At 36.5% G+C, this 11,857-nt stretch overlaps 1 protein-coding gene across 1 annotated transcript in view; it reads left to right on the top strand.

Annotated features, from left to right (window-relative positions):
* Positions 1-3,429: 3,429 nt before the first annotated feature.
* Positions 3,430-11,857, top strand: part of LOC103811726 (calmodulin-regulated spectrin-associated protein 2-like) — a gene marked incomplete at its 5' end in the record, with an annotated part of 39,462 nt that continues 31,034 nt past the window's right edge. Inside the window, 3 exon segments of the mRNA XM_009084715.1 lie at positions 3,430-3,591; positions 4,249-4,332; positions 10,316-10,348. Coding sequence (XP_009082963.1) covers positions 3,430-3,591; positions 4,249-4,332; positions 10,316-10,348 — 279 coding nt within the window.

Raw genomic sequence — 11,857 nt, 5'->3', positions numbered from 1 at the left:
ATTTACTAACAGGATTTCTTAAAAACTGGGTTTTTTGCAGAACTTCAGCAGTTATGCTGACACAGCCTATACTTGGAACAGTAGGATACTATTTTTGTAGTGCAGTTTTGGATTTAGTCTTTCTCATTGAGCATAGTGAATCAAGAGATGTGAAAGAATGCAGCCTGTCTGACTCTCTAGAATAAGTGGAAGAAAGCCAGTAGAGCTTTATGTGGAATTAAATAGTTCTCATTCTTTATGTACCTCCTTTTTTTAAATAAACAACAAACAAACCAAACTAAACAAACAATTATTTTAACTATGTGTTTATTTGGTTGCTTGAAATTTTCTGGGGAAATAAATCCATATATGTTAGTAGTTTTAAATATCTTTATTAGTAAATAAATTAACTTATAAAGAAAGTTTGGGTTTTTGCTATCTGGGAAAAACAACTATTTTGTTATGTTTCTCAGGATAATAGACTCATTCTTTTTCTCATTTACTATTTTGCTATCTGGGAAAAACAACTATTTCGTTATGTTTCTCAGAATAGACTCATTCTTTTTTTCATTTACTGTTTTTTAAAACCTTTTGAGTGTCCTGCCTGAATGATAAATTAAATATCTTGGAGGCGATTTTGAGACTGAAGATGTTTGTATTTGCTTATATATAGAATAAAGGTTGTGACATGGATCTAGTCAGTGTTAGTAAAAGTTTATTACACTTGGTTTTGATAGTACAAAGTATTATCTAAGGTCATTGCCCTCATTGTTCCCTCTGTTTGATAAGCAGTTTGCAGTTCATTAATGATTTGCTAGAAGCATTGAAAAACGCGACTCAGCTAACTAATTGTAAATAATTGAATTTTCCTAATGTATTTATAATGTATGGAGTATATTGGCAGTTCTAGCAACACTTTCCTGGCTTTCTCTCTCCATTGGCAATCCACTTTATAGGCATGATGGAGTTTATTCTAGAGAAGCTGATGATCCAGCGTGGGAGGTGACAGCTACTAAACTCCCTCTGGGACAGTTGCCAGGGATTGCTTTTCTTGCAGACCAGTCCCAGAGCACAGGCATGGTAGCCAGAGTCTAGTTGTGGGTCAGCAGCTGGGGAAGAAGATTCTAATTCCACACCTACTTGGAGCTTCCGTGGTTGTCAGACTTCACATGGAAGGCAGTGTCCACCCTGCAGGTAGGGGATGGAAATATTCCCTGTTTGCAGTAGGCAATCTGAGTGGTTCTGGATCAGCACAGGTGACTCCCAGCACAATTCTAGCTGTAGCTCTTAATGTCTGGCTGGAAAATCCATTTTTGTGCACTACCTTCCCTTTAAAGGCAAATCCAGCGTTTTCTTGCTGTTTTAATGTCTCCATTTCCTTTTCTGGGGAGGTTCTGGAAATGGCACAAGATTTTAACCCAGGCGCCATTCAGACTAGGCAAGAAAAGATGTAGCAAGGAAAGACCATTAGAGCAATGTCCCCTGGATGTCAGAGATGATCCAAATCTTCCATTTCTTCCTGTGTGTTACACATGCTAAACTACCCTTCTGCAATCTGAGCTGGAAACTCCTGCCAGAACTGCACGGGTTTGTATGGCTGACCCAGGCTCTGCAATCCCTCACGAGGTTTTGGGGGCTGTTCATGTGATATTTGATATGAACCTTTCTCTGCCCTGCATTGCTGGGCCAACAAAGGATTGGCTCCTGCATCCTTACACAGCATTGCCCCATGGCACGCTGGAGTGCAGGCTCCTCAGGAGGATGGTTATGGGCAATACTCTCAGTCTTAGCCTTCTGAAATACTTTGAGTGGCAAGAATTCAGTTCCTCAGTGCTTTCCTTCAGAGCTTTTATCAGCATTTGTCCATAAAGGTCTGTAAATGTAAGGCAGGTGAATATTGTGGAAGGACTATATTCTGAATGAGTCCATCAGTGGTGGCAGGAGGGAGGAGGTGCTGGTTCCTAGCTGAGCTGCACTGCTGCTGCCACGAGCGCGGCTGGAATCTGGGGCAGACAGGGCTCTTGGGTCACATCCAGGGTCCAAGGAGGACACGCTCATTCTAGGAAGGTTGGCTGTCAGGAAGAGTTTGGTGAATGTCTTTAGTAGATAAAGTAAGTCTAGTTTGCCTTTTTTTGTCAAACAGAGTGACTTAACTGCATTTTTAAAAAGGGTGTGTGCTGCTGCCTAATTCTGAGGTCAGCATCATCCCTTTCATTGGTGATACAAACACTGAGGGCAGCAAAAAGTCTGGACCTGTTCATCTTCTTCCTGTTGGGAATTCTGGAATAAATGACGTGCCTGTCCTACCTTAACTGTGATGATTATGTAGCATATTGCTGCCTGACTCGCCCTGTTCATTGCTGTTACCATGGCTGTTACAGCTGCCTTGTGACGTGCTTATATTCATATTTTTTTGTAGTATTGAAACAATGTTATTAACAAGTGTTTGGGATCTTGGTTTGCATTGTGAGCTGTGTTTAAAGGCAATGTTTTAAAAAATACTGGCTTTGGAAATTATGATCCATGCGAAATCTTGCTTAATACTTGGAAAGCTGTTCCTGTTTTTCTTATCATGAAGCAGAAGGAAATGTGTTTAGCTGTAGGCATTGCCTTTACAAAACACCATCATTTGCTTATACAGTTGCAAGAGTCTAGTGTAAATCCTGGTTGTCATCCTCTTTGTTGTTGTTGTTGTGTTGGTTTGTGGGGTCGTTGGGTTTTTTTTGTGGGGGGAGGGCAAGTTGTTTATTTTTAAGCCTTGCAAACTGTAAAATAGCCATTATCTTTCAATACATAACACCAGGACAAACATAGCTCCTCTTTTAACAGAAGATGTATTTTATTTATCTGTATATGGTTATTCTAAACCTAGCTGAGTGCATAGAGCTGCATCTGCTTAACAGAATTAGTTTACTAGAAGAAAAATATGTATTTTCTATCATGTTGGGTTTTTACTAAAGATTAGTATAATCGTGTCTTCTTCCTGGATTATGACTTTAAATATAGATAAACTTTCACATATTAATGCAGCATTTTCATGATGATGAAGGTTGTTTAGCAGGCAGTCTCAGCTTTTATTTCCAGTACAAATAACATTCATCAGGCAGGGGGGGTTGTTTCTGCTGTCGTGACAAATTTAAAAGATCTCTTTAGCTCTGTTAAAAGTGATGTGATGTTTGAGTCATTGCATTTGCTTATTCTTTTCATTCTCAGTTCTTTAATTTTGGTCTTGATCTTTTTACAGAAACTATTTTAATTTGCAATTTAATCTGTGTTCTTAAATCTGTTCTGTTTGTTTTCATTTGTCTTTCATTCAAAAACTTGACAACTAGACAGAAAACTTGTAGTGTTTACAGTCCTGGCCTTTTCATGTATGTGGCTATGTTCAGAAACAATAGATAAAGTGATCTTTGGATTTGCAAACTAATTAGGTATTTCTTCTCATTGTAGAGTGCTCACTTGGCCATGATTGATACTCTTATGATGGCATATACTGTAGAGATGGTCAGCGTTGAGAAAGTGATTGCATGCACTCAGCAGTATTCAACCTTCTTCCAAGCTACAGATGTACCTTATGACATTGAGGATGCTGTCATGTACTGGATAAACAAGGTAGGAGTACTGGAAAAGCAAGCTGTGATTTTTCTTTGGAGTCTGTGTGATTTGATTAGAGATGAATGGGTAGGATGTGTATGTAGGTATACATATATATCTCTGGTACAGACTGTTGTTTCACCTGCTGTTTATGGATAATAAAAAGCAAAGTTTGCAGAAATAACTTCATGTTGTGTGAACTAAATAAATACTGTAATAGACATTCCATCTGGCATCTTAGCAGTCACTGTCATGTTGAGGTGCCACGGTGGCTGCTTGAGGGTCTCTTTTTGGCACTTTAGAAGTTGTCATCTCCTTGTATAATTTATGATGATTTAAACTCAAAGGTATCCTCTTTGTGTTTGAACATATCTCGCTTGAAGTGATCTACCTTCACTGCATAATCAGATCAAGTAACAAGGATACACCATTAATCAAATGTGATTGAGCATAATAAAGGGCAGGTTAGTTTGTACAATGTAAAGCTAACAAGTAGTGACCCTAGACTGCATCTGAGACTGATGTTTCCTGATTCTGCTTCAGGGCTATAGTCTGAAATACTTGTTTTACCTTTCCACTTATCTCAGTGGTTGTGATTTATAGAATTTTGAAAACTTGTCATTTCTATGACTTGTTTCTTAAAACAAGCAACTGAATGCACTACTTTGTCCCCAGGTAAATGAACATTTGAAAGACATCATGGAGCAGGAGCAAAAATTGAAAGAGCATCATAGTGCAGAATCTGCAGGAGGTCAAAAGGTAGGTGTGGGAGGTCAAATATTTTAAACAAGAAGAAACATTTATCTGTAAACAAAACCTACTTGTACATAGTATGTAAATATACATTGAATTTTAGCTGCTTGTTGGAGAAAACAAAATTGTAGCATTCATTTTGGTTTTAGTTTTAGCATTTCCATGAAAATACCCATTTACAGTTGCACTTTTTATTCCCAGTTGTCCTTTTTGACAAATAAACCTTTGATAGCACCAGTTAGGTTAGTGCTAAGGAATTTATTAAGGTTAATGAATACTTCTGAATGAGTTGAAACTATAGTCAGATCTGATATGAAGAAGACAGCACTTTTTTATTCATGGTTTTGAATGGTTTTATTCCTTGCATGAGTCTCAGAAGAGAGACCTGTCTGTGGCATCATGGGAACATTGCTCTGGCTATGATCCAGAATACTGGTTGATTACAGGTTTTATTATACGTACAATAAAAACAGATTATGTTTGATTCCCTTTCCTAACAGGATTTTTTTTTCTTTTGTTTGCAGAGCTCAGTTAATTAAGTAGCATTACATTCCCATCAAAATACGGAAGGATAGCATACAGCTCCAGAGTATATAAAATTATTTCTTCAGAATGAGATCATTTATCCTATTGTGATATAATTATTATTGGGGAATTGGGAATCATTTTGAACACCCTTTGGTATTATCCCTGCACTTGAATGCAGAAGAGATTTCCTAGCTGCTGCAGGGCCCTAATCCTCATTCCCATCCTGGCCTGTTTTCATGTAAGCTGCTGTTTCCTTTTCAGTGCTACTCTAGAGGAGTTGCAGGTTACCAGGCTAGATCGGATGTTCAGCTTAGAGAAACATGAATGTAGTGAGTGTCTTGTGTTTGTGGGGATTTTTGTAAGTGTAAGGAATGATGATGAAGGCTAATTAGGATGTGACAGTCAAAAAGAAAATGGTGGGTTTTATAATAGCAGTGTGACCTTGATGCTATACCCTGACATGGAAAATACAGGCAGTGTTCAATAGGGATAACAGCACAAAATCTGGAGAATGTCCTTGTTCATTGCTCAAATTTAGATAAAGTAAGCACAGGGTGGGGAGATAACCTGTGATCCTTTGTCCTCTAGTGGACATCCTGAAAATACTAGGAGGACATTTTATGTGATTCTTAGATCACTTTGACAGATAAAAATTATCTTTAAAATCTGGACTGCATGAAAATCATAATATGTTAAACAAATGTGTATCAAAGAACATTATTATCAGAGCAGTGCCATAAAATTATGTATATTTATAGAAATTCAGTAATGTTTGACTTATTTTATAGTTTCCATTTTATACCAGGAGTAAAAAGACAAGATTTTTAGTTTACAATTTATCATTTAACATCAGCATTCTTCAATCAGCTGTTGAAAGACTTGTACAGTCTGTGACTGTGATCCCATAATTGGACTCAGTGGAGTAACACATATACATAAAAATGGTGTATGGTTCTGTGGTGTGTTCATATCAGTTGTGAAGCTGTAACACAGTAAGAGCCCAGTTCTGTTGGCCAAGGTGCAAATGCATTTGCAAAGCAGCAGAACCATGCATCAGTTGCCATACCACGGGAAAAAAAGGTGTATTTAAGGCCTTCTCTTGTGTAACCTGAATTTTTGATACTATTATCCCAGGTGCACTTTATGCTCTTTCTCTCAGTGTGGGATTCAGCTGCATAAATTATATTGTCAAGTAAGGTACTCCATGCTAGGGGCTTGTATTAGCATTTGGGTTATTTAACTCCAGGTTTTCTTCAGGAAACACTGCTCTGTTCAACTGATGGCTAATTTACTTCTCTGAAATCTCAGCTATTCTTTTGTCTCTCACTATTTCCCAAATTTCTACTTAATTTTCCTAAAGCTAATGGTCATTGAGCATGTGCAAGCATCTGAGGCTTAGGAGCACATTAGAACTGTGGCTCACACTGAATGTTGGCTTCACAAGGAAAACTAATGCAGATTCACTGGATGGATCAATTGCATCAAATTGAGTTGGTCATAGTTTTTTAACAGGAGTTTGTTTACATTATCATATGGCTCCTGTCAAGCATCTCCTAATATTCATTCCCAGACACCCAGATGTTTTTCCTGATTATCTGCCTATTGCATCAGTCCATTGATTCCTCTTTTAAGAGCACAGAATCAGTGATGTGTCCTGTCACTTGATGGCATTGACCCAATCTCCTGTACCTCAGCAAAGCTGTGAAATAGCTGTAGCTAAATTCCTGCACCAGGTTTGGGTATGTGTATAATTTTTCATTCCCTGCTGTGCCTGGGTTTAGTTGTTAGTATCAGTAGATATTCTTAAATTTGGAAAAGGTGAGCAGGGGGAATAAAATTCTGGCTTTGTATTAACTAAAGCAATATTACTTGAGTTTTCCTTTTAATGAAAAATTAAATTATACTTCCATATATTTAGCATTTCCTGTGCTCACATTACAGTTGTAGCTTAATTCTCAGTATCTGAATTCAGTTGTCATATTTTATTTCTCTGATGTTTTTAAACTCCTAACTGCTGCTTCTATTTGTATTTCAAAACTGAGCACAAAGGGGAACTGCAATGTCCCATTGTACCATCCTTTTCAGGTTGGGACTTTGTTTTGTAATTTTGGTTCTCCATGTTACTAACAGCAGTTCAGAAGGTTATGATTCCATTCCAAAATTTAAGAAACTTTGCAGTCTTCCTTTTGTTCTAGACAAACACCTTTGGATAGTTAAGTTTCAGAGTTTCCAAGGTATGGTCAGCTTTTGAACCTGGACTAAATTTAAATTATGAATGCTCCTTCTGCTGACTAAAGAGATGGCCAAACAAACATGGGAAGAGTAGATCATTCCAGTCATTAGTGAAGGCTTTTCTTTAATTTGAATCTCTGGTCACCTAAAAGGTAAAACAAAGCTAACAAGTAGGCTTTTTAATAATTTCATCATTTCCTACTGTGATAAATTCATAAATTAATCAGCTGTGGAAAATAGTTTGTGTAATCCTCAAACCTGCCCAATTACTGTCTTACTGTCTTGTTACAAATCTGTGATGAACCTTTTTGCAATCGAGTAAATCTGTACATTTCTTTCTAAAAATTTTAAGCATCATATAAACATAGTCATAGATAATGCAAGTGGTAAGATATACCTGTTTTCTATTTCTGGATAGATAAAACTAGCATAAACAGATTGAGGTTGCTTTTGTTTTCTTTTACTTTCTTCTGCTACTAGCTGTCTGTAGAAGATAAGAAAGGAAGGAGTGTTTATGATTTTTAGTTCCAGGTAGTCCTCTGTGGATCTTGATCACCTGGTGATTTGTGGTAACTTCAACTTTTTCTGGTAGAGTCTCTGCACCTTCTTCAGAATTAGGATTTCAAGTTTTGTAGTAAATAGCTTTGGTTTTTGGGTTTCCATTGAATAATATGTAGTGAATGAACAGTTGCACTGGTTAAACTACTGATTTTCAATGTGGCTGAACCTTTCTCAAAAACCTGTTATTTTTCTGTCTGCTTCTGTGATTTAGGCTGAATCAGCCTTAACAGATTTAAGACAAATAAATGCAAATCCCATGACAGAAACAAATGTAGGAGTATTCATCCAAGTCCCTGAATTCTTCAAACATTTTTTAAGATGAGTTTAAACAGTGCAATGTTTTGTGTGAAGATAAAACACTAATGCTGTAGTTCCCCTTTCAGTTTAATGTTTCATAAATCCATGCTGCTAGCTAAAGCTAACCTGTCAAGGGTGAAAGTTTGCAGCAGAATCAGCTTCTTGATCCAATTAATGCAATTAATGCACAGCTGCATGAACACAAATGATGGTGCAAGGAAGAGAGCTGAAACAAGTATTTCATGAAAGGCTTGACTCCTATGTTTTGGCACCATAGGATGGATTTATATGGAATTAAATTTATCAGTCATGTTTAAAGCTTTTTGTTGGGCAAATTAAAAAATCGTGTTGTAAAACAGTAAGGCCTCAACCTGTGGGTCTGTTTTGTTCTTTTGGGTCTGGTTTTGTTTTGGGGTATTTTTTTGTTGTTGTTTGAAACACTGGGAGAAGTCAGCTGGGATTTAGTTTGCTTTAGAGTGACTGACTTTTATGGAGTTCCAGGAGAAAAAAGTTTATTCTTGTTGATATCAAGTGACAGTTGAACAGCCATTGAATTCCCATTATATCGTCCAAGAGATTTCAGCTCTTCTTTATCTGTTTTCTTTAAGTAACTTTGCAAAGTGTATATTTATAAATCTTATGAGATGTTTGAATTTTGACTTGATTATCTTCAGTCTTTCTCCCCTTTGAATCATATTCATAGTCATCTCAACGATAGTTTCAGCCAAGTGGATAAGTAAAAACATATATTGGATGACAAGTTTTGAGTTCAGTTACTGTTATGGAGAGCTAATCCTTGGATTTGAAACAAACGTGTGCTTTTTGCAAAGAGTGGTTCTTCAGCCTGGCATTAAATAGGTATTGGTGGACTTTTTGTGTCCAAGTCTGAAGTACAGTCCCCCCTGATCAATCCAAGAGGAATGTTCTTATCAGTGTTAAAAATGGGCAGCCTAGGTCTGATCTCAGTCTGTTTACCTAAAACTTTACTTTATGATGTGGTTTAGAATTCCTGATTGCAGTTTAAAATTCAGGTATTTTGTTCTCAAATTCACATATTTTTCCATACATTGGCTATGTTTCAGTGAGACGAATTAAAAACTGAACCTTATGGAAAGTGTTTTAGTTGGGTGTGACAGAAATGTCCAGAGCCACATATGAACACACATCTCATAGTTCATTTCTTCTAAGTGCTTAGGGATTCTCCACTACAACAGTCCAGTAAAACAGAGGAGAAGAATGTTGAGAATATCCATGTTACTACTGGATATCCTTTAGTGCACAGTAGCTTTTTTGCATAAAAGCTTTGCATCATTACCATAGTTAATTTAAGGGGTTTATAGAAGCACACTATTCAACAGCTACATAAAATAATAAGGTTCCAAAACAGTTTTTTTCATGGTTGTTTTAAAATGAAGTTTTTACCACTTCCCAAAAATATTTATCTTCGTGAAAAAAAATGTCAACAATTCTTTCCTTCCCTTTTGTAATGGGTTTGATTTTTACTTCTCCTAGAACAAAATCAATACAGTGGAGGAGTTTTCTGTGTGTATTTATGGTATTGGTACATAATTATATTTTTTCTTAAGAGTACAAATATTATGCCAGAGTAGTGTACAGAGTTACAGACAGAGCATTGACTTCAGTGTGCTTAGGCCTAGTATTTTTTGATCACATACGAGTTTAGAGTTGTATATATCAGGTCTGTTCATTTCTCTGCCAGTAGTCAAAACTCCATCTACATTTCAGGTCATTGCACATCATGCAGCTGATGCTAATGTGATTCGTCATTGCAAAAATATAACTGCCTGTACCTCTTGTTGTTCTGAAAACTGTCATATGAATGTGTAAACATATTGTTGAATGTTACTGTTTGGCTTGAAGTAACTAACAAGCTTCACTGCAGTTGGTTGTACTGTAGTACGGTGTGTTTATCCCTTTTTCCATTGCTTTAGCTTCCCTGCTTCATCATATGTGCTGCTGGAGTTCATTTTGATACTTGTGATATCATGACTTCAAGTCTCAAATGAATTCTTCAGTCAGATTGCATATGTAGAGTACAATTAGTTGTGTGAAAGCACTTAATAAAACTGCATTGATCTGACAACCTTATCTGTTCATGTGGGAAAATTATAATGTTGATCTACCAAGAGTGCAGATATATTTCTCCAATGTTATTGCAGCTAATTAGCTCAGAGGTTGCAGTGCACTAATGCTTACCATGAAATTACAAGTCACTGTTATACAAAGCTGAGAATGTTAAAGAAAATTGCTGTGTAAAAGTAATTCATGAAACCTGATAAATTGTTCCTTTTTTTTTTTTTTTCCCTCTGCTTTTTGCTTTTATTCTTTTTTCCTACTGCTTCCTCTGAAGTCTCCTACCAAATGGTTTTGGAAACTGGTTCCTGTAAGTTTGCCCAACTGCTTCACTTTGATCAAATTGCTTATTTTGGGAATGGCTTTGTCCATGTCATGCTGGTCTAATCATTCATTTCATTTATCTCTACGAGATAATTTTGTAAGAGATTGCCCTGCAAAGCTGTGCATACTGCAGAAGCCTATTTTGCAAGGTAACCTGTGCAAAAGAAATGTAAGATATGATGCTGGATTAAGAATTACTTTTTCAAGCAGGTAATGGGTTTGTATAAAGTAATGCTACCTGTTACTAACTCAGATCAGATTTTCTGCAAGCTACTTTTTCATAAGATTTCAGTAAACATATGCTATATTAAATAAGGATTCTCTGTTACAAAGAGACTTGCAGAAATAGTTTTTCATTGTTGATACTACATGAAATCTGAAATCTTGTTCTTTATTTTAAGAATATGCAATCATTACACCATTTGTCTAGGATTCCCTATTTTTTCAGCTGATTTAAGACTGCTGTTAATCTCTCTCCACACAAAGCAGTCTACTTTTAGTGAGACTATAATTTCACTAAAAGCAATAAAATTAACTGTTCATGTCTGCCATAATAATAAAGTTTGTTTTCTCTGTGCTGTGTCACCTTGGGATTGTCATTGCTTTCCTCTGTCATAGTAATTCACCCTTGAAATGTATTTAGATTGTTTATTCTACAACAGGTTTGGCTAGGAACAAAATACTCAGCTGTTTATGTATATGCAGAACTTCGTATTTCCTGTCTGAATCCCAAAGAACTAATTCTGATCTGTCTTTGCTCTCAGAATTTCCAAATAATTGATCTAGAGGTCCCTCAGGTATTTGTTGTTGTAACTAGTAAAAGACTGTTCTTGCATTGCAGAACTAATTGACACTAACAAGGCAGCTGCATGTAGGCAACAACAGAAATTACTTGGTATCTGGAAAACCAGTTTAAAAGTACTGTCTTCAGCAAACTAAGCAGTATTCAAATTCCTAACAGTCTCTACAGACAATTTCTCTGGAATGGTGTCTATTGCAGGTGTGACACACACAGATACACTGCTCTTCACAGTACAGTCCTTTAATTTTGTTCTGGAATTAAATAGTTGAATTAAATCGGGGGGGAAAGATGGACTGTGATATCAGAAATTTAAGCACTTTTTTTTGGTCTGATTTTGACAATCTAAGGCAGCTACTTCAAAGCACTTTCAGAATATGGTTTTTTTGTTCAATTTTTGTCTAGAGTGTTAGTTTGCTAAGCATTCTCTTCCTTTGCATAAAGATGATATTCAGATATAAAATATTCACTCTGTTGAAAAGTTAATGTAGAGTTTGCCTGCCAGTTGTCCATAAACAGTTTGAACTAGTGGTATTTATGTTATTTTGAGCTGATAGTTCAGTCGAGGTAATAACACAGTAGGAAGGCAGTGGCTCAGGCTGCTCTAACAGTTCAGCCACTCTTCTGTCTTTTCTCTATACACAGAGCAAATGTTTCATAGTGGGAGAGATATTCCTGAGCATACAGGCAGCTAAA

The sequence above is a fragment of the Acanthisitta chloris genome, unplaced genomic scaffold (genome assembly GCF_000695815.1).
Source record: "Acanthisitta chloris isolate BGI_N310 unplaced genomic scaffold, ASM69581v1 scaffold4641, whole genome shotgun sequence".
In the NCBI taxonomy this organism is placed as follows: Eukaryota; Metazoa; Chordata; class Aves; order Passeriformes; family Acanthisittidae; genus Acanthisitta; species Acanthisitta chloris.
This window is presented reverse-complemented; position numbering and strand designations above follow the sequence as displayed.